General features: G+C 35.5%; 2 protein-coding genes across 20 annotated transcripts in view; both read right to left on the minus strand.

The window, feature by feature from the left end:
* BBS9 (Bardet-Biedl syndrome 9) overlaps window positions 1–24,566 on the minus strand; it is a 431,432-nt gene that overhangs the window by 240,823 nt on the left and 166,043 nt on the right. For all 19 annotated transcript variants that reach the window (XR_013356572.1, XM_077856234.1, XM_077856239.1 and 16 more), the window contains 2 exons: window positions 7,046–7,227; window positions 2,419–2,495 (listed from right to left, as the gene is read on the minus strand). Coding sequence is in view for 18 of the 19 variants with exons in the window: in XM_077856234.1 (XP_077712360.1) it covers window positions 2,419–2,495; window positions 7,046–7,227 (259 nt within the window). In the remaining variant the exon portion in view is untranslated. The remainder of the gene's footprint in view (window positions 1–2,418; window positions 2,496–7,045; window positions 7,228–24,566) is intronic.
* LOC144288609 (large ribosomal subunit protein eL39-like) lies at window positions 15,570–16,392 on the minus strand. Its single transcript, XM_077856248.1, has one exon. It carries the CDS (start codon window positions 16,227–16,229, stop codon window positions 16,074–16,076), a length of 156 nt encoding a protein of 51 aa, XP_077712374.1. The 5' UTR covers window positions 16,230–16,392; the 3' UTR covers window positions 15,570–16,073.

Here is a 24,566-nt window from a genome sequence, read left to right on the forward strand (position 1 = left end):
TCACTCTTTGAACATCAGCTTGGGTTACTTGATCTTACCTCTTAATGAATTCAGAGCACAATATAATAGAGCAAACATTTCCTTGTAAGTTATAATTTATTTATTAGAGTGGTAGATTGAGAGGAAAAAATGCTCACTCTATGACAGAATAAGACCAAGGGGTAACATACTTTCTAATAATGTCCATTATTTGATTAGGGAACAATTAAGATCATAAAATCACTAATTCAACCAATGAATAGATTCATTGTGCTTTTAGTTAACTTATTTGAAATTTTTTTATTAAGAAAAACTAAGCCACTTCTAAGTAACTGGATGACTATAATATACTAGGTATCAGCATACTTAAGATTTGGGAGATACATATTCTATATACAACTTCATAGAAAACCATATATGAACTTTCATCCACCTTTTCAATCCAGAAGGCAGGAGAGCAATGCTTGTCTTATCTATAAAAGGCCTCACTCTAATATAAATTATATTATTTTTTGCACAAAGATGTGTGCTTTCATAATAATGACAAAATAAAACACTAAGCCAGACTTATTGCTCTAGTAGAATCTTAAAACCAGGAAATGGATTTTTACATTTTGCTGTCCACAGATCTAGAAGAGAAACCAAGATCTCCTGTTTCTTGCTCTTTTCAACCCATGTTTAAACACCTAGATACTTCAAGGACAAGAGCCCTTTGGGTTGATAAAATTACAGCCAGAAAGAAACAGCTACACAAAGACACTATGGCACCATAGCCACATAAATCATTGGGCTAGTGTTTTCCAATGGGATGAATATGATATTCTCAGGAATATCCAGAGAAGGAAAAAACAGTAAGACGAGGAAAATGAAGCTGGAAAGAGACACCTAGTTAAGAGGAAAAAGCACTCTGAGTTACCAATAGGGAAATATACATTACAATATAGTGCTATTACACAAGGCCTTTTCCTACAAGATCAAAAGTTGCTAAAGAACAGAAAGGGAATTCCTCGTTCCAAATAGCTTATGTTTAAGAGCACCTAGAAAAAATTATATAAGTTGCCCAAAGGAAAATAAGAATCATTTCCAAGGCAAGAAAATGTGTGTACATTTGTCAGCTAACTAAGCAAAAATGTTCCACTCAGACTACACCCTTCAGGTAGAGTGAGAAATGGTGTGTGCTGAATGGCCAATGTTTTAAACAGTGCCTCTACTATGTGACTCAGCTGAGTGAATGTTTCTTTCATATATATTAATTTTTTTTAAGTATGCCCAACTTACTACATTATGGCAATGTTAACGTGATTTTTATCACAGCTTGGGTTGGCTCTTTATACCAAGATTAATCTTTGAAAACTTAGGACAAGTACTTACTATATTATGCTCTGATACCTAAATATCGAAGTCACTTCCTAAGTAAAATTATATGACATGAACTCAAAATACAGTAAAAACCAGTGAATTTGATCACTTGCCAAAATTGATCAACTTCTGGTTCAGAGATAAACTTAATAATTTTTGCCCAAACTGCAGCCAGTGAGACATAATCAATTATAATCTAAACAAGCTTTTACAGAAAACTAAACAAGGAGACAGGGCAACATGACCAAGGATAGTACCTCATTCATCCTTGTTTCTCACCTCTGTTCATTTATAAAACAAAAATATATTAAGCACTCATTATGTGACAGGCACTAAAGATATGGCAGTGGACAAGACAAACAAATTCTATTATTATTCCCATTTTACAGATAAGAAAAATCAAGACAAGAAAATAAAATATCTTGCCCTGGGCCACACAGATAGAAATGAGGGAAAAATAATTCCTGGCCCAACTGTTTACTGTTAGATAACACACACAAACACCTCCCCTCCCCGTACCTCCCTGCTATACAACCACCATAATGTATTAAAGGCTATAGATTAGCACACCCTGAGCTAGGCCTTTCATAGACATTATCTCATTAAACCTTCAACAAAAATCTCATGGCGTCAGTATTATTCACCTAGACTATGGTTATCTCAATATTCTGATACTGAAAAAGGTTTTCTTTAAAAAAAAAAAAAATGTAGACTCAGAATAATGAGGAAAACTTCTTCTACTGTTGCCCCTTCCTCTTCTTTTTGTAGACCAAAGTCCTGCCTAAGGGACTCCTTACTAAGAGATTGGAAATGTTTTCTCTGGAAAGTAATAAAGAGTAAAAGTTGTTCTCCTCCCTGAAGTTTCTACCTGGGGTCCAAAAATTCAAAACAATACACATATTGATCCCAAATCAGAATCCACCACTATCATGAACCCTTCTAAAGTCTGCAAATACAACTGATGAATTCTTGAACATTACATCAGAAACTAAATATATACTATATGTTGGCTAACTGAAGTAAAATGAAATAAATAAAGTAATTAATTAATAAACAAACAAAGTCAGTGAATATACCTACAGACACTGAATCAACATTAGGAGAAACCATGGCAGAAACTTTCAAATCATCTTCTCTCTCAGTCACGGGCCAAATACCTATAATTTAAAAAGAAAAACAACGTTTAATCATAAGTAAACCTGCTGTATATAGTTGTTTTTTTTTTAAAAAAAAAAAAAAAAAAACCCTGGGTGGCGCAGCGGTTTAGCGCCTGCCTTTGGCCCAGGGCGCGATCCTGGAGACCCGGGATCGAATCCCACGTCAGGCTCCTGGTGCATGGAGCCTGCTTCTCCCTCTGCCTATGTCTCTGCCTCTCTCTCTCTCTCTCTCTCTCTGTGTGACTATCATAAATAAATAAAAAATTTAAAAATAATTTTTTTAAAAATAAAAAAAATAAAAAATAAAAAAGGTCTTTCTATATACCATATATCAAAAAACAATCCCATACTCACAAGTTGAAAAAAAAAATGCATTTCAGAATTAGAACCTAATGATAATTCTTCCCCCACTACAATATTTTAAAGAAAAATTATTTTTCTCCAAAGATATCATCTAAGATGTGTCTCAGTGACTGAGGAGTGTTGGGAACTTCAATCCCCTCTCCTTAACACTATAGGTAGGAGCCCAAACTATACCTTTTTGAAGGTAAGTTGATCAGAACTATCAAAATATAAAATACACCTACTCTATGATCTAACAAGTTCTACTCCTTAGCATTTATCCAATACTCACAGATATGCCCAAAGATCTTCTCTGCTGCTGGTAGTAATTTAAACAAAACCAAAAACAACCTAAGTCTCTCTATTAATAGGGAAATGGCTGACTAGATTATGGTGTATCCACACTGTGCAATGATCCAAAGGCCAAAGCTATAAGAGTGCTATACAACTTTATACAATGATATAAAAAGAACTCCAAGATGTGCCTATTAGTTACAAAAAAGTAGTACAATGCATCTAATATGCACATATTTGTGTAAAAATAACTAAATAAACATTAAATTTTTTTAAAGAATACACACTCTTGATAAAGGTTACCTGGAAATAATCTAGTGGAACTAAGATCTGGGGGTTTTACTTTTTGGTACTCTTAGAATTATTTTTACCATATTCATGTTATTTTCACAACTTAAAATTTCACAATTTAAAAATGTTTATAGTGCATAATGAGATATGATGAACAAGTGACACATATCCTACATAAACAAGAAACAAATAATATGTATGCATATGAGTGACAGACTATTGGCTGCTCATCTGACATCCACTTTCCCCTCCTCCTCCTTTGTGGCAGGGCTATAATTCTGCTGAAGCATTTGCCTTCATCTCAGAATCATTGGATTGGTCAGATCCAATCATGGTGATTTCATTCCCCTGGCCATTTGTTGTTTTAGGCATGAGCGTGAGGCTTAATCCTGGCAGACGTGAGGTGAGGGAAGTTGGGAGTGGGGGGTGCTGGCACATGCTTCTGGTAAAGCTGTTTCCCCATAATAAAAAGGGAGACTTAGGAGAAATCTCTCTTTTCTTCCCTGGAAATCATATTTGCAAATACCTGGAACTGCTGAAATTACCCTGTGACCCTGAGAAGAAACATCCCTCACACACAAGGATGGCTGACTAAAAACATGGAAAGTTCTTGGATGATGCCACAGGAATCTGCCATCTCAGGAAAAGAATTGCCTACAATTGCCATCAGGAATTCCCACCAGGATGGCAATATTCAGTGTAGGAATTTCCATAACTTGCTGAGTGACAGTACAAAAGCCTGCCCATTGCTTACTCAATAACCATTCTTTAACTCTTTACTAAAAGAAGCTCAATTTTATTCTAAGCAACAAAGTACTCTGCTAAAACACTAATTTTCCCATCCTCTTTTGTAAGCTTGGAGTGGCCAGTGAGGTGTGAGAAGCTGATCAGGGTGTGGCTTCCAGGAAAGATCCTTAAGGGGGCTGACTCAGCTGCAGATGTGAGGGCAGGAGTTCCAGAAGCCATCCTGGACCAATCCTGGGAGAGGAAGAATTGAGAGTCCCTGATGACAGTAAAACTGCCAAACCAACCCTGGTCTGCCCATTGCTGGACTTCTTTTTCATGAGAAAGAAATAAATCTCTGCCTTGTTGAAGCCACCTTATTTGGGTACTGTGTTATGTGCAGCCAGACATAGCTCTAAACAACACATCTTCTAACAAGGTCACCAAGTACAAATGCTTCTAGTACTCAATGGTAAAGGCAACTTAGTTATCCTAGACATATTTCCAATAGGGTACAGACTTTCACTGATATCCTTCTTTCTTACTGTTCTCTTTCCTTTCTGGAAGACACAACTGTTGAGGCTATCTCAAAATCGTACCCATTCCTTCACACTCCAGGTAGAGAACATGATCAACTAGCTAACTCGTAAGGAAATCCTGCCTTTGAACGTGCCTACCGACAGACATTGTTGTCTACTGGTAACAGAAATGTTCAGTAGGATTCACACTAATGAGTTGAATATGAAAAGCTTTAAAACCCATGAGCCATACAGAAATTATTACTATAATTTCATGCTTACAACATACATTCCTCATATAAGTTACACACATAAAATCAGCTTCAAAAACACTTTTATTACAGTAGATAATATACACCATGTGTACAAAAAATATACCTTTAAATTGGCTTTAAATTTTGCTGAAGCTCTTGCTTTGAAGAAATAAAAAAGCTCTAAGTGCTGAAAATAATCCATAAGACTGTGAACTTATTTTTGTAAGTCACTATACTAAAATAAGTGGCATTTAAATGAATAATGAGGTCATCAAAAAGTTCAGAGTTTTAACTTCTCATAATCTTCTGTAATGAAATGATTTGGTGCCTTTATATAATTACAGGTATCTTAATAAATATACCACAGTTTTATAAGGGTACAGAATACTAAATTTTTTCAATATCTAGTAATAAAATATTTTAAAACTCTATCTTTCTTACAAGTTTCTCTTTGGTTTTTTTTTTTTTGGTTGTGTGCATGTGGGTGTGTGGTTTTGTTTTTGTTTTTTTTGTTTTGTTTTGTTTTGTTTTTTTAGGACCAAAACCAAATGATGATGGCAAAAAAGTGGCAGAGAACTTCAAATATTAACTAAAATTTGAGGTTATGTAAATAATGAACTTTGCACCCACGTCTGTCGGCATATCCTACCTTAATTAGAAGTTATTTCAAAATACACAGCAGGATCAAGGTAATGACAACTTTAAAATAGCCCAATCTGTCTTACTCAAGGGCATCATCACTACGGCCACCAAAAAAAACCTTTTAGCTGTGAGGGATTTTTCTGAGAAATCTTTTACACAATTGAGTGTTAATCAAAATATCATTAGCACACTGTTTATGGAAAGAGCAAAATCTCAAAACACAAAATCTAAAGCAAAAAGCCACATTAAATTTATTTAATGAACTCTGGAAATTTCATGTTTCATATGTAGCCACTCTTCTCCAATTATATATTTAAATGACAAAAAGAGACCCATAATTCCATCAATCCCCAAAATAGTATCAAAAAGGGAAAATCTGTATATTGCAATGTGACACATCCAATTTTAACCATTCTCCATTTGACGGGGAGGGAGGTGATAGGGGATGGTGTGCTGATAACAAATAGGTTTTTTGTAATTGGAGGTACTTAAAAGACCTAAGTTTCACTGGTTTACTTTCAAAACTTTGTAAGAGAACGTGTGAGGCCAAGGCATAATAATTTTACTTTAATAATCATATTTTTAAAATATATTATCTAAATTCCTCTGAATCTGTCTTGGTAATGGAGAAATATATAAATCTAGAAAAGCGATTGGATCAGGATTAAGATTGGCTCTGGTGTTTTGGTTGGCTTTTGATGCTCTGCTTCTTTTATTATTCCTACTTGTTTTAACATTTCTCTTATGTGAAAATAGTCCATATTTTTTCTCATTAAAAAAATACTTTTACCTGACTCTGAGAATAAAACTTAAAATAATGTTTTTCACATGTCCAATTCAAACTGCAAGATTGGTGTTTTATTTCACCTTTTAATTTATAATAAAATTATACCCTTGTGAGTCCCAAAGAAAGATAATATTGAGTTGCTCAAAACTCAGAAACTGAAAATATCGTCAGCCTCTAAGTCACTAGAAATCAACAAATTGCAGGCTATACTCCATTTGGATGGCTAATTAACTGCATATCTAAATTATATTACTAAGCTGCAAATGACCACATTTTTAGTAACAAAGTGCACTGCCTTGGTTTCTTTTAAAAGAAGCAACTAAAATGTTTTCAGGGATATTAGAAGTTAACAAATGAAGGCTCTAAAGTTTAATGCTCTTCTCAAGTCCTGATACCAATATGCAAAGAATTACTTTGTTCCTTTCTTAGAGTTTAAAGAAAAAAAATTAGATAGCTCTGTCCCTGAAACACACTAACAAAAGCAAATATCTTATTTAGAACATTTTTTGCAGAACCTATAAAATACAAATTAAGGACAAAGACCTTGTATGCTAAAGAGCAACACTGTTTCTACAAGTATGATTTTAATTAAAACTGAAGGAGAAAAATAATACATTCAAAATATTATATACATACAAAATAAAATGAACTTTACAATGAATACCAAAATCAAATCATAAAAAGTTACAAGTGAGATACCTTGTGATTTATTAACATCTTTGATGATTTTCTGAAGTTCTTTCAATTCTATATCAAGTTCATCATAGTGTAGTTCTCTAGATTCAACTTTTGGAGCTTGGAACAAAGAAGGGTCTGTCCCCAGGTATGAACACTGCAAGTGACCATCATCACTCAGAGTGACTATCACTCCCTTTAAATCACTACAATAAGAAAATGAGACATAATTCAAATTTTTAGTAGATTTAGAGTTGACCAACAATATTTTTATTCAATTCAGTTTCAACATGCCATTAAGAAAAGGACCATATAACTATTTCTAAAGTTTTACATCAAAGACTCAATTCAAATGTTTCAAACATGATTTATACTTATATAAGCACTCCCAATGTTAGGATTCATTAGGGGAAGGAAAAAAAAAACCTTAACAATTATTATAATAGCTGTCACTTTGGGGACCTAACTACATGATAAATCATGCTCCAAAAGCTTTTCAAGTACTGCATCATTTAATCTTCACTCCAGCTCCCACTTGGCAGATTCATAATAAGCATGTGAACACTTGTGGAGCTACCATGGATCAAGAGCTGAGCCACAGGCTGGCTAAAGACCATGGCTGAGACACAGGAGCAAAGACAGGACAATTCGGGGAATGGTGGAAAAATGTTAGCAAAGTAAGCCCTGAAAGACCTTGGAATTAACTCCCTGCTCTTTTCCTTTTCTTGTCTCTACCCTGGGGACTTGTGTTTGAGCTCTTTCCCTAAGGCCCCCCACCATGACTTCCTTCACACACCCTCCTACTGCAGCAGCCATGGTCATTCTTGCTCTTCATTTGGAGGGAAAAGTATCCCATTCCCTCATTTCGTAGCTCTCTCTCCATCACTCTTTGAATCCTGATTATCCCTTTTCCTCTCACTTTTTCACTCTTCCTTCTCCCTTAGGCTCCTTTATCTTTTTTTTACCCTAGAAACTAGCCCTATTATATAAATTATAGATTAAACTTAGCATACCATTTTTAAAAGTTGTAAGTTTTCCAGAACTTGCTATAAAGAGTTGAGATGAACATTATTTGCTTCCTCCTTAGCTTACTCAGAAGAAAAAAGAAGTCAACATTGTCATAAGTCATTTTGAGCTGATACATAATGAATTTATTTTTCATTTGTTTTTAATGGCCTTTGATTTAAAAAAAAAAAAGGTTTCTAGCCCCATTCTAAAGATTCAATATTAATCAAAACTTATAGAAAATTTGAGAGAAAAACTTGAAAATGTTGCTATTCATCTAAAAAGAAAAAAAACAAGATATAAGGTACATAAGAGTCTAGGTCTTATCAGAATGAGTAAGAAATTTTAAAACTCCCCAACTTTGAGTCATGGCAAGTGGTCAGCTCATTAATCTAGAAGCTTAACTTGGATGAGAGTAGATACTAACTAACATTGTTCAATCTCTCTCCTATAAGGTGGTCCCCAGCATCTACTTTACCAACCTGCCTTCAACACAAGATTCCTTTTTTTTTTTCTTTTTGGAAATTTAGATTTATTTATTTATGTATGATAGACACACACAGAGAGAGAGAGGCAGAGACAGGAGGAGGGAGAAGCAGGCTCCATGCCGGGAGCCCGATGCGGAACTCGATCCCGGGACTCCAGGACCGTGCCCTGGGCCAAAGGCAGGCGGCAAACCGCTGAGCCACCCAGGGATCCCCTTTTTTTGGAAATTTAGATACTATGTATGTATATCCAGTCCTTACATTTGACTTAGAAGCCAAGAAGAGCTTTAATTTTACTTCTATTTCTTCAGGTTCTTGATGCATATAATTTTTTTAAAGTTTTTATTTAAATTCCAGTCAGTTAACATGCATTGTAAATCTAGTTTCAAGTGTACACTATAGTGATTCAATACTTCCATACAACACCCAGTACTCATCTCAGCAGGTACACTCCTTAATCCCCACCACCTATTTACCCACCTTCCCTCTGGACAGAACATTCCTATACACACTTTCTCCAGGACTTACTTTGGCCTGGTCAATGCCACATAACTCTCTGGTATGACTTCAGAGAAACAAAAAATAAACTGATATTACTAATTCAACAGCTAAAAATCTGGGCTAGGAATCAAGGACCTTGGGTTCTAACTCTGATTCTACCCCTATATAGCAGAGTCAACTTAGAGAAGTCTTTCTAAATGTTATCTCTAAAATGAGAAAGTGAAACTAAATGATCTTCTAAGCTTTTTAAGTTCTGTTAATTGGTTCTGTTAATCTACTTTAGAAAATAAATACTCCCAAAATAAAATTATTTTCCTAAAATAAAGCGTGAAAAGCAACCCCATTGTACCTCTGGGCTTTACCCTTTCTATGCAGTCTGCTAAAGCCACCTAGTGGCCACAGAAATCCTAACTTCCAGCTCTGACAAGTCCATTCCAACAGGGCAAGCCCTCTCGACTCTGAGTTGTGACTGGTCTGTTCCCCATTCTACCCAACCCCACTAAGGTCTGGAATCTCAATGAGCACTCAGGAAACTCTAGAACACTAAAGACAAGATCTCTGGCTGGCTTCTGAGAGAATGTAGAGATCATCAGGGTTTTTTTTAATCCAAAAGAGTAGTTCCATTTTTATCTTTGCCCTTTTGAGTGGTCCATAGTATATGAAACCTAGTGTGATCCAGTATCACTCAGTATTCAAATTTATTTGGTCTATGAGTTGGATAACTTATTACTGAATCAGTTTTGTTCCACTGTTTTAGTCAGCAAATGGAAACAATTTAGACACAAGAGATTTATCTAAAAATGTATCTAAACCTATTAAGTTTAAGAAAGAGTTTGAATAGTAGTATTCTTCACATATACACGTATTTCTTCAGATTCTAAAATAATTTAAAAAATAAAAAATAAATTCATTACCAGTGCTCGACCTGTCCAAATACAGAAGGAAAGAAACAGGGTCTTCTTCCCTCACTGGGAGAATTCAAGAAAAGTCACCAGAATGTCTTAACAATAAATTACAAAACTTCAAGCACTTTATTTTTTTTCTTCAGTGTCATCAGAATTACTGCATGCAATTTGACAAAATCACAGAAACTTACATTTCAGTTGATTTCATTTAAGATTACAGTTTATTCCACAGGAACACTATAATAAGCTGTAAAAATTCTAAAATAAATGAGTGGAATTTCTGTCTAAAACATCTATGATGGGACAGGTACTCTAGGCCTAGAGCACTAGATAATAAACAAGTAATATCATCATTTGGTATCTTAATTCAAAGAACAAATTTTAAAATATATATATCATTCCTAAAGCTAAGCCAAATGTAAGTTTGAAGAGAAAAGAAAAAAGATCAAAGTTTTAAAAAATATTTCTAAAGAACATTTTATTTAACAATACTATCCCTTTAAGTTAATGTGTAAGCTTCTGTGGATGATAGAATTTTATGCTGAAAGAAGCCATCAAGTAAATGAAGTACTGAGTACATTATTATATCTTTAGAAGTTAACATTGCCAAAATTAAGGTATCCAGATAATTACTGGTCCTTGAAGCATATCAGCTAACCCAAGGCACAAGAAATGTATTTTATAAAGTACCAAGGTCAAAGATGTTATATTACCTAGGACACATAATAATTTTGTGTATTTAGCAATGGGGCATGAAAATAAACAACAGAGTTTGCTCAGGAATCTGAAAGTAATTGTTTCATCACTCAGTAAACAGATCCCTGCCTTAACAATACATTCAAACAAATTTCCAGATGGATTTTAAAGTTAAATTTTAAAATATGAAACTACAAAAATATTTATCTACCCTTGGGATAGAGAGACCTTTTGCTGGAAGAAAGCAATGGAGGAAACTACAAAGGATCACTAAATTAAACAACAAGAAAATTTTAAACTTGTTATATGCTTTAAAAAACATGATAAAAAAGAACAAAAGACAAATTGGGAAAACACTAGCAGCCAACATAAAGTACATAATTTAAGTTGAGCAATATGAAGTTGTGAATATTTAACTGTTTTTGACCTATAAAATCCATCTTGTTTCCTCTAATATGTAAAGAACTCTTATAAATTAAAAAAAACTCTTAAAAATCAATGAAAATGAGACTATATACCAAAAGGCAAAGGTAAAAGGAAATGTAAAATTCACAGTTAAAATAAGTCAACTGATAGATTTTTAAATTTTTCAAAATCAAAGAAATATGTATTTTTAAAAAGCTGTATTTGATTATTTAATACCTTATACAAAAAAATGTATTTAATAATCAATCCTCAAGTACATGGAGATAACTCTCGTAGACTTTCAATGGAAATGTAAATTTGTTAAAGATGCTATTAGTGATCATTTTACAAATATTTATCAAAAGCCTTAAAAATATTTGTTGCCTTTTATACAATAATCAACGTCCACAGTTATTCAGGAAATTTAGAAAAAAACAAAATGGTAAGAAAAAGAGGAAATTTTTTAAATCATGGTGTATCTGTAATAGAAAGGTTAGAAGCCATTAACAACTATGTTTTACAAATATCTGCTTCCAGAAAAAACTAGCTACATATATATAGTGTAAAAACAAAACATAATGCTGCATATATATATTTATTTTAATAAGATATAGGTATACAAAATACAGATTAGAAAAACAATTACCTAAATGTTAATAGAATAGTGACTATGTCTGGTTAGTGAGATTATGAGCTATTTTTATCATGGTTACAAAATAAAAATTTTGTAACTCTATTTTATTTTTAAGAACAAAAATGTATGTTCCATTTTCTATCCCCAGAGACTAAATTTGAATCTACAACTTAAAAGTTAAAAAATCAGGGTCACCTGACAGGATGAGCACTGGGTGTTATGCTATATGTTGGCAAATTGAACTCAAATAAATAAATAAATAAATAAATAAATAAATAAAAAGTTAAAAAATCTGTGGAATTAAAATGTTTATCCAGTTCTCTATTTTCTGACAAGGCCAATCTATAAAACATGTAACTTGAAAGTATTTGACATAGAGCTCACAGAAAATTGAAAATTAACAGTTACAATAAAAGAAATGAATGAAAGTTTTAAAAACAAATGAAAAAAACATGCACTGACTATAATGGTCTCTCTCCAACTGCATTTTATGCAAAAGAGAAATATTTTAAGTTACCAAATTGTCAAAGCCTGGTGTTTATTACTAAATATAGATATCAAAGAAATCTTAAAAATTAAATACTTTTTATTTCACTCAAGTTTTACTCTGCCTCAGGAAGGGGCATACAATTTAAAGGCACTTCCCTTTTGGTACAACAGACTAACTCAGTATGGGCAGCCCTTTCTCAGTTCCAACAGGTTGGACTTGGTCATTTGAACATATTTTGAATCACTTCATCATCATTCATTTAAAACATGTTTATTTAGCATCTGCTATGCAACAGAAGCTAGAAAGGCAAATAAGACAAGGTACTTCCCCCATAAAAAACTCTGGCCTAACTGTAAATGAAATTTATCAACTGCGATATAAAGCTGCAGCTGCTCTGACACAGTAGGAAGAGAATGCTATTACTATGAGTGAGGAAGTAAAACAAAGAAGGTGCAGAAGCTGAATCGTGACCTACAATTAGATCCTGGAAGATGAAAAACAAAAAAACAAAAAAGGGCAGACTCTGGCCTTGGTCAACACATTCAATCTCACTAGTTTAAACACCCTTTTAGGGGCAGCCTGGGTGGCTCAGCGGTTTAGCGCCACCTTCGGTCTGAGGCCTGATCCTGGAGACCCGGAATTGAGTCCCACATCGGGCTCCCTGCATGGAACCTGCTTCTCCTTCTGCCTGTTTCTCTGCCTCTTTCTCTCTCTCTCTCTCATGAATAAATAAATAAAATCTTGATTGATTGATTGATAAATAAATAAATAAATAAATAAATAAATACCCTTTTTATGCCAGCTCGCATGTTTAAATCTTCAGACAGAACCGTCTGTCTCCAAGTCAGGCTGTGTACTTCCAGCAGCCTACTTGACATCTCCACTTGGAAGACCAACTGACAGCTAAAGTTGAACATGGCTACAACTGAGATCCTGATTTCGACTTCTACCCTCCAACTCAAACCTGTCCCTCCTGCAAGTCTTATTTCCAAGACAGGAAGATACATTAAACATTCAATGAAGTGAAGAAGTCTACTGTGGCTGCAACAAAGAAAGCGCAGAAGGAGATTAGGCCAAGATGGGCCCAAGAAATTACAAAGAATTAAATCATACAAGCTCTTGTAGAATTTGTTAAAATTTTTGCATTTTATCCTTAAGCAATAGGAAATCACAAAAGGTTTTTAAGTATAGGAGTAAGGAGTAAGAAAAAAAAAAAAAAGAATGAGGAGTAACATGATCAAATTCATCTTTGACAAAGATCTCTTCTGACTGCAAGGTGGAGACACCACTCTGAGTGGGGTCAGTATAGTAAGTCCAGGTGAGGAAAGTGCTGGACCAGGAAAAAATAATGGAAATGAAGAGAAGGTGACAGATCAAAACATATTTAGGAGGTATAACCAAATTATTTCACTTAATCTTCCCAGTAAGTTATGAGGAAAAGATATTGCCTCTACTTTACAAAAGGAAAGGAGCAAGAGGAGAAGAGGGAGGGGGGGAAAGGAGAGGGGGAAGAGGAGGAAAAAATAAAGGAAGAGGGGGAGGAGGAGGGGGAGGAGGAGAGGGAGAAGAAAAGGAGGAGGAGAGTGAGAAGAAGAAGAATGAAACCCAGAGAAGGGAAAATAACAGATCATGGTTACCTAGAGATAATAAGCAGACAGGAAGCCACAGGCATTCTGGCTTCAAATCAGAAGCATTCCACTATTACACAGCTACCCACAGTAGGCAGCAAATGATGCTTCATACAAATGATTTTTTTAGAGTAAACTATGCATTCAGCAAATATAAAATGCTAAAGAACAGAGTGACTTTATGTTTAACAGAATTGTGCTTTAAATAAACTATGGAAGCAGCACCATTTCATGATTTTTCTAAGCACAATACCTAGGTATTCAAGATTCAAATATGGAAGAGAAAAGAGAAAATGAAAAGAGACCAATTCTACACAAAACGTCATATAAATGATATTTGCCTTCAATCTACAAAGTTAAATATGAAATGATGTTGGTTATTTCCTTATGTTGAGATGAAATTAGCTGACACACCTGGTTGGAATTCTATAGCAAGGGCACATTTGATAGCCATTTAGAAGTTACTATTGTCGGCAGCTTCCGACTTTTAACATTGAGGAAAAGTAAATCTTTTTTTTGGGGGGGGGGGAGGCGGGGGCAGGAGCTGGACAGAGGGAGAAGAAGAGAAGGAATCTCAAGCAGGCTCCATGCTCAGCACGAAGCCTGACACAAGGCCCGATCTCACAACTATGCGATCATGACTTGGGCCAAAATCAAAAGTCAGAAGTTTAACCAACTGAGCCACCCAAGTGCTTCTAAAATCTTTTGATGAGAGTTATCAATTATTAAAATTATCTGAGTTATAAAATAGATTAGTGAATATCTAAAGAATCTTTTTTTAAAAGATTTTATTTATTCATAGAGACAGAGAGAGAGAGAGAGAGGCAGAGACACAGGCAGAGGGAGAAGCAGGCTCCACACAGGAAGCCCAACGTGGGAATCGATCCCCGGTCTCCAGGATCACACCCCAGGCTGCAGGCAGTGCTAAACCACTGCGCCACCCAGGCTGCCCTGAATATCTAAAGAATCTAACAGGGATATGGCTCTCCTGTTAGTTCTTGTGAAGATTAGTATGTCTTAAGCTAAAGAGAAATAACTTTCATATTGGAAATACCTCAAATTATAATTATTCTTTTTTATTTAATATTTTATTAACAATTCCTTTAAGATTTAATTTTTTTTAATTGGAGTTCAATTTGCCAACATATAGCATATCACCCAGTGCTCATTCCATCAAGTGCCCCCCTCAGTGCCCATCACCCAGTCACCCCAACCCCCCACCCACCTCCCTTTCCACTACTCGTTGTTCATTTCCCAGAATTAGGAGTCTCTCATGTTCTGTCATCCTCACTGAAATTATAATTATTCTTTTTTTTATTAAAATTTTTTTTAATTTTTATTTATTTATGATAGTCACACACACACACACACACAGAGAGAGAGAGGCAGAGACACAGGCAGAGGGAGGAGCAGGCTCCATGCACCGGGAGCCCGACGTGGGATTCGATCCCGGGTCTCCAGGATCGTGCCCTGGGCCAAAGGCAGGCGCTAAACCACTGCGCCACCCAGGGATCCCTAATTATTCTTATCATTAAACCAGTTTTGGATTCTTTAGTGCCTCTACCAAACTAGCACTAAAACAGAAAACAAAAGCAAGAAGTGCACAATTTTGTTCTACTCTCCTTTTTATGTATTCACCTCTCATTTCTCCACTGTATTTCATTTACTCATCCTTTATTCACTCATTCATTCATTCATCAAGCATTTTCAAACACCTATTATATGCAGGATACCATCTGAAGTGCTAAAGAGCATATACAAAATAACTGAAATCAGAATATTAGGGATACATGGTTGACAACAGTCAGTTAAACATCCAACTCTTTTTTTTTTTTTTTTTTAAAGATTTTATTTGAGAGAAAGCACATGAGCCAGGGGAGGAGCAGAGAGAGGGAGACATGCTGACTCCCTGTCAAGACCTGAGCCAAAGGCAGATGCTTAGCAGACAGAGCCACACAGGCATCCCCTAGCCACACTTTAAATACTTCGTTGTCAAGGGCCATTTCTATCATTGCAGAAAGTTCTATCAGACAGTGCTATGTGAGATCTGACAGGAGGGGGAATTCAGTACTTCACAAATCAGGACACAACAGCAGCTCAGCTGACAGGTCTCACATTTATTACTGAACCAATCTACTGGTATAGAGGCATATTAACAGAGAAAATCATTCCCTTGATAAGACATGTCTATTGGCCAGGTAGGAAGGATGTTTCCATATTGATAGGATAGGAACATGTGATCTCCATTCGGCTTAAATACGTGTGCCAATTATGTTTGCTATTTCATGATGTGCGATGCTTCCTCATAGACCCAGCTTGGTTCTTCTCCAGTATCTCCTCTTGGAGTTGTACCTGATTTTATTACCAGTTTTCATCTGAATCCACTGGGGAATAGGACGATTCTGCTTTTGTTTCTTGGCCAGGAATCGCTTGATTCTGAAAGTCTCATGAGAAGACATGGCGATCACAGTCAACCACACGCAACCAGGATGGCGGCGGAAAGGAGAGAGCTTTTTTTTTTTTTAAAACCTCCAACGCTTGGTAGTGATCTCAGGATCATGAGATGGAACCCCATACTGGGCTCCATGCTCAGCACAGTCTGCTTAAGACTCTACCTCTCCCCCTGCCTATCCCCCACCCACTCAAGGGCCTCCTCTAAAATAAATAAATAAATCTAATTTAAAAGCCACTTTAAAAAATAAAAATAAAAAATAAAATCAGAAATTAGTTCAAAAAAGACTGCAACCTCATAAAGGAATAAGACATGCTCCTTGGTAAGTATAATACAGTATGGAAGTCATAAATGCCATAAGACAAGAATAAAATACTTTAGTATTCATAAGTAGCAATGTCATTTCTAACCAAATGGATCAGAGAAATTTTAATGGTGGAAATTGAAGCTCAAGCTGAACACTAGAATGGAGCCTATCCTTCAATGATTGTTTCTGAAACCTGAATGAATCCATATGTGATCTGTAAGCAACAAAATGATGTCAATAAAACTTTGAAGTTGGTTCACACTCAATTTTTGCCACTACCTGAATGCTTTGAACCTCCAAGTAGCAGAAGAAAAATAGTACCTGACCATACACAATGCACCATTCTTCCACTGTCCTTTACAGCTCAGTTTGTATATGTGACTTAGATTGACAGTTCCTTACTTGGTTCTCAAGATCAGCATGCATTTTGCTCTTATCTCCTCAATGCTTCCTTCAAGCTACCTTCACCTTTCTATTTAAAAGTAAAGTTCTAGGGTACCTGGGTGGCTCAGTTGCTTAAGGGACCAACTTGATTTCAGCTCAGGTCATGATCTTAGGGTTTGGGATCGAGCTCCCATAGGGCTCTGAGCTCAGTGAGGTGACTGCTTCTCTCCTTCTCCCTCTGCCACTCCCCCTGGTCATCACATGTTCTTTCTTTCTCTCTAATATAAATAAATAAATAAGTCTATAAATAAATAAATGTAAAGTCCTTGGGGCTCCTGGGTGGCTCAGTCCATTGAATGCTCGACTCTTGACTACAGCTCAAGTCATGCTGTTAGGGGTCCTAGAACCTGCCCCCATGGGCTCTGTGCTCAGCAAGGAGTCTGCTTGAGATTCTCTCCCTCTCCCTCACCCTCTGCCCCGCCTCCCCTAAAAAAAGAATAGGTAAAGTCCTATTTTATTAAAATTATTATGGCTTGATTTTCTTCTTTTTTGTTTGGTGGGTTTTGTTTTGCTTACTTTTTTGGTGTTCCAATTACAAAATTGCATAAATTTTAAGTGATTCATCCCATGAAATTTTATTTTTTTAAAACCTTCTTACCAGTACACCTGAAACTAATGCAACACTGTGTATCAATTATACCTCGATTAAAAAAAAAAAAACAAAAAAAAAACCTTCTTACTGTTAATTTGTAATTTATGACATTATAACATAAATATCTGTAATATTTGAATCTTTTAAACTTGGAGAGTAAGTGTGAAGAATATCCAGTATAAAGGATATGAGAGAATAAAAGCATGAAGGAAGAAAAGTTCAGACTATGTAAGAGAAAGAACAAGCAACCTGGGTACAATGTGTAGTGGATAAAATAAGAGGAGAGTGTTGTGAATAAAGCTACCTACAAATCTTAACTACTACTCTATGCAACTGTGGAACAAGTGAAGGCTTTTGAGCCAGTAAGTGACATGAGCAAAAACATGATTTAAAAGATATACCTTGGGATCCCTGAGTGGCTCAGCGGTTTAGTGCCTACCTTTGGCCCAGGGCATGATCCTGGAGTCCCGGGATCGAGTCCCACATCAGGCTCCCTGCATGGAGCCTGCTTCTCCCTCTGCCTGTGTCTATGCTTCTCTCTCTCTCTCTCTCTCTCTCTCTCTGTCTCTCATGAATAAACAAAATCTTAATTAAAAAAAAAAGATATACCTTAAAAGCTAAATACACCTTTAAAAAAAAAAAGTTGATTCTCACCTAAATGACCTACAAATGCAACACAATCCAAATGAAAATCCTCAGGCTTTTTTTTTTTTTTTTTTTTTTTAAACAAACAACAAGATCATTTCAGCATTTCTATGGAAATGCAAAAAACCTAGAATAGCGAAACAATCTTTAAAACGAATAGAGAACAGAGATGGAGAGCTTTCATAAACTGATGTCTGGACACACTATAAATCTACTGTAATCAAGAGACTGTAGTATTAGCATGAGGATAAATAGATCTATAGAACAGAATAGAGACTCCAGAAACAAACCTATACTCATGCAGTCAGTTGAGTTTCAACAAAGATGCCAAAGCAACTCACTGGGGGAAAAAAAGTCTTTTTAACAAATCGTGTTGGAACAACTGGACATTCATATGGAAAAAAAGAAACTTCACATTCTATACAAAAATTAATTTGAGGGACACCTGGGTGGCTTAGCGGTTGAGCCTTTGGCTCAGGGTGGGATCCCAGGATCCGGGATCAAGTTCCACATCGGGCTCCCTGAAAGGAGCCTGCTTCTTCCTCTGCCTATGTCTCTGCTTCTCTCTCTGTCTCTCTCTCATGAATAAATATATAAATCTTTTAAAAAATTAATTTGAAATGGATCATTGACCTAAATATAAGGGATAAACCTATAAAGTTTTTTGAAGAAAACATAAGACAATATCCCCATGCCCTGGAATAGATAAAGATTTCTTAAAGAGCTAGAAATAAATACAGTTATAAAATAAATAGTCACAGGAAAGTAAAGTATTGCATAGGGAACACAATAATATTGGAATAACTTTGTGTGGTGACAGATGGAACTACAATTATCGTGGTGAGCATTTTGGGAGGTATATAAATGTCAGACCACTGTGCTGTACATCTGAAACTAACATGATACTACATATCAACTATATTTCCACTTTAAAAATTAAAAAATAAATGATTTCTTAGAATGTAGAAAGCAAAAATCATAAAAAATTATAAATTAGATTTGTTCATACTTCAAAATCTGTCATTAAAAGACACCATTAAGAAAATGAATAGACAATCCAAAAACTGGCAGAAAACATTCACAAAACAAATTTTTGACAAAAGACTTTTGCCCTCTGCACATAAAGAACTACTATAACAAATGACAAAAGGACTAAAAAAAAGTTTCATCTGGGCAAAAGACTTGAGTAGACATTTCACAGAGAAAAGGATAAAAATGGCCAAGAAGCTAAGAAAAATATGCTCAATCTTATTACTCATCAGGGAAACGCAAACTGACACTACAATTAGGTACTACCACACATATAATAGAATGCTAAATTAAAAAGACTCACAGCACTAAATATTAGAAATGAAGTGGAGCAACCAGAACTCTCACATATTCATGGTGGGATATAAGATGGTTTAACTACATTGCAAAGGGTTTGGCAGTTTCTTCTAAGATTAAAATACATACCAACCCTTTGACTCACCAATTTTATACTCCCAGTTAATTATCTAAGATAAATAAAATATGTCCACAAAAAGGCTTACACAAGAGAAGGGAAAACAAATTATGGGCTATTCATTGAACAGGACACTACTCAGCAATAAAAATAGGGGTACCTGGGTGGCTTAGTTGGTTAAGCAACAAACTCCTGATGTCAGTTCAGGTCATGATCTCAGGGTCCTGGGATCAAGTCTCATGTCATCCTCTGCACTCAGTGGGGAATCTGCTGGAGATTCTCTCTGCTCCTCCCCCTGTTCACGGTCTCTCTCTCTCTCTCTCTCTCAAATAAATAAATAAATCCTTAAAATCCACTATAGCATACAAAAAAAATAAATGTTGAAAAACATTATGCTGAACAAAATACAACGGACATAAAAACTACATACTGTGTGATGTCATTTATATGAAATCCTAGAAAAGGAAACATAAATCTGTTATGAAAAAAATATCAAATGGTTACCTAGAAAAGAGTAAGTATCTCTCTTACACAAGGAATATTTCTTTTTCCTTTTTTTAAGATTTATTTATTTTATTTGGGGGGGGCACAAGTGGGAGGGGGAGAGAGAGTCTTAAGCATACTCTACACTGAGTGCAGAACACAACACAGGGCTTGATCTCAAGACCCTGAGATCATGACCTAAGCAGAAACTAAGAGTCCAATGTTTAACCAACTGTACCACCCAGACACCCCAGAACTATTTCTGATCGTGGAAATGTTCTATAATTTGAGAGAGCTATAGGTTACACAGGTATATCCATTTTGCCAAAACGTACAGTTAAGGTTTGTGCCTTCCAATGTGTATAAATTTTACCTTCAAAAAAGGAATAAAACGTAGGATAGCTGAAGGTATAGAAAAAGCAAGCATTCCAGAACTTTGTTAATTATAGAAGCTAAGCACTAGGTACAATGGAATTCATTATACTATTCACTTACTTTGTATATATTTGAACTTTTCCACAATACAGAAATGGGGTAGGGGAAGAAACAGCAAATAAAATGTATACATACAGACTATATATATATATATATATATATATATATATACACACACACACACACACAGACACACACACACATATACACACACACACACACACATATATATAGTGAGAGAGAGAAAGAGAGCACGCAAGAGAGAGCAAGTGAGCGCAGGGGGAGAGACACCATCCACACACTACCCACAGGGATGATATATAAAATCAACTCTGACATTTTAGCTCTATATTTATGCCATATATGTTCTCTTCTCCATTCCCACACTTATTCAAACCTCTCCTCCATCCTCCCCATTTCTCTTTTATCAGTGTGGTAGATTGCAAAGATGGTCAAAAATGTTCTCTCTATGTATCCAGTGGTTCCTGCAATGTGACTTTACAGCTCCTCTCATCAAGTGGTGAAGTCATTTTTCCACTCCTTGAATCTGGACTGGACTTTTTTTTTTTAAGATTTTATTTATTTACTCATGAGAGACACAGAGAGAGAGAGAGAGAGAGAGGCAGAGACAAGGCAGAGGGAGAAGCAGGCTCCATGCAGGGAGCCCGATGCGGAACTCGATCCCAGGTCTCCAGGATCACGCCCTGAGCTCAAGGCAGACGCTAAACTGCTAAGCCACCCAGGGATCCCCTGGACTGGACTTATATCTTGCTTTGGCTAACAGAATAATGAGATCACCCTGGATCGGCGTGGGGGGTGGGGGTGGCGCCCATGGTGGGTTGTAATTTAATCATATGCGTCCTTATAAGAAACAAAAAAGAAGACATAGAGAAGGTCAGGTAAAGATAGAGGCAGGGAGTGACCACAGCAATGAGTTTTCAAGCCAAGAACATCAAGGGTTGCCAGAAACAACCAGAGGCTAGGACAGAAGCATAGAACAGATTCTCCCTAAGGGCCTGCAGATGAAACCAACCCTGTTTACATATTGATTCTGGACTTCTGTCATCCAGAACTATAAGAGAAAAAATTTCTGTAAAGGTACTAAGTTTGTTGTAACTTGTTACAGCAGCCCTAGAAAACCAATACACAAGCACAGAGCAGAAGAATCATTTAGCCAAGCCCAGCCCAAAACTGACAATCCATAGAATAATGACCTAAATAAACAGTTGTTTTAAGCTACTAAATTGTAGGATGGCTTGTTACACAGTAAAGCTAATTGAACAATCAACCTTGCGAATATGTACTCCTTTTTTTAAAATTATCTCTCCCACAGTCAATCTTATTACTTTACATAAAATGGACCACTTCACTATACTGACTACATAATACTTCTTAATAGCATTATTTTTTAATTTGTGCATGTTTGTCACCTTTGACCAGGCTATAAACTCTCTCAGGATAGAGATTATGTGACAGTAAATTTATATCCCTCAATATTAGATGTAGTAACTTCATCTATATGAAATTTTCCAGGAGAATTCATTCTAAATTCATCTTATTTACTTACTATACTTATTTTTAACCAAATACAAAAAGACCACAACATTCCATACAGCAATCAATAGTTACAGACTAACAAGACCTTGAGGTCAATAATGGAATATACCCAACTGTATTTACAGTTATTTAATATCCCATCCTTATTCCTTCTAGTCATCAAATAATAAGGCAATACTGAAAGTAGTAGGAAGACAGCATATAGAGTTGGTAGCTCTAACCTGGCACCAAGCCTTCTATATATAAATGCCAAGAAACCTAGTATGCAAATGTATTCTCTCCCAAGGAAAAGAAGAGAGTTTTCTAAAGAATAAGTTTAAGGCAATGAATCTTTCTATAAATAAAACTAGATGTTGGAGTCCTTCCCTGATGCATGAAAGAAGATATGATTCTATGCCATGATTTTCTAGTGGATTTAGCTCTTAACTAGAATTAAGTCAGGCATTAAGCAAACCACCTGTGTACTTTTAGCACGTATGTGCTGAGAAGTTACTTTTGCCATTTTTAAAGATAATATGCCTTGTTTGTGCTTACCTGCATGACCATCTCTGAAGCAAAGTGTCATACCAATACACTTTGATATACATAGCTCATACTGAACATGAAAATCTGGGAGCCAGGAAGAATCAAACGTAGAATTTAAATTTTCTGATTCACAGTGAGGTATTTTTTCATTCACCATTCCATGTTGACTTCCCAAGAATGGATAATTTTAAACAATTTTTAAGGTGCAATTTGAGGTTTATGTAAATGGTTTTCAGTTATGCTATCCATAATTAGCCTCAAGATAATCAAGAACTGGATTATTTAATGGGAGAGACATAGTAATTAGAGTGTCCAAGAAAAGGACAAGTGAAATGGGGGAGCCAAGGCCAGTTTCCAAAGATATCAAAGTAGCAAAAACTCTGCAAAAAGTTGTCACAGCAAATTGCAGAAATTATAGAGGTTGTATCGGAGAGACAAAACAAAATATCTTTTATAGTAAAAAATTTTCCAAGTATCAAGAACTCAAAGATCAAGAACTAATTCTTACCAGACTTATTAGAAAGTCAACACAAGACTACATACTGAATATGACTAATTATATTCACAGACTAAACAAGAAAATTGTTAACCAGGAAAAAAAATAACTTCTTAGAAGTGTCTATTTTGCACTGGGGAAGCAAAATGTGTTGATTGGGATTTGACTCAACTCTAACTTCTTTCATTATTGAAAAAATATTTATTTAACACTTACTGTATTCAAGCACCATAGGCAATTTACACTGGTCATTTCTCACGAAAAAGTTAAAGTACTGTGGGCAATACAGACATGTAAATCAAACAAGAATGTATGAGGCATACTCTGATGGATTTTGGATGTAAGAAAAGGAGCCAATAGAAACAAAGGAGAATATCAAATCAGATAGTGAAAGGAGAGAATGCTTCCTAGAGGAGATAACACAAGCAGAAATTAGGTAAGAGAAGGAGCAGAACATTCTGGCCAAATGCTCTCCATAAACAACACACACACACAGTACAGAATATTAGACATTCAGGGAAAGTGTTTTAGTAAAGCCAGGCCACTCATTCAACAACTATCTATTGAGTATCAAAGATGCGCCAAGCACAGTTCTCAGAATGAGACAATCAGTGAAGAAATCACACAAAAATCTGTAAGGAGAGAAATACAAGAAACAAAAGAAATAAATATATAGCATGTTCAAAAGTGACATGTGCTAATGAAGAAAAAGAAAGCAGGTAAAGTAAGACTCGAATTGGACCTAAAAGGAAAGGCATGCTTTGCAAAGGTGTTAAGCCTAGGGAGGTCATTCCAGAAAAGTGGATAAGCATACATATTAATATACCAGTGTTTCTATCAGCCAGAATATCTATTTCTCCCCAAGAGAATTCAGATGGAAAAATGGTTGACAATAAAAATTAAAGGTATGCTTTGAATGTCTTACAAAGAATTGAAGACCTTACTCCACAAGTAATGGGAAGCTGCTGAAAGATTCCAAAGGAGGAAAAAAATACATATTTTCTCAGTCTTCCTCAATTTCCATGTATTTGACAGAACTGATCGTATCCCTCCCATTCACTCATTCACTACTCATTGTGTAGTTACCTGATACTGTGTTAAAAATAATATTTTTAAAGTAACACTGCATAATATGTCATAAAAGTTTTACAGAGGTGTGGCTCATGTCTAGTCACTAAGGAAGATAGGTGCCTAGATCCCATTCTGGATAACACAAGACACTATGTGCTAAGTATTATAATGGATGAACAAAGTTTAATAGAAACATAGACAAGGACATTATAAAACATTAAACTCATGAAACTAAGAAAGGCTTCCTGGAGGATATGAAAAATGAGTAGAATTTAAACAAAAAGAGATGGACAGAGAAAAGGCATTTTGGGTAGAAAAGCAACACAAGCAGAGATTTGGAAGTAC

The sequence above is a fragment of the Canis aureus genome, chromosome 18 (genome assembly GCF_053574225.1).
Source record: "Canis aureus isolate CA01 chromosome 18, VMU_Caureus_v.1.0, whole genome shotgun sequence".
In the NCBI taxonomy this organism is placed as follows: Eukaryota; Metazoa; Chordata; class Mammalia; order Carnivora; family Canidae; genus Canis; species Canis aureus.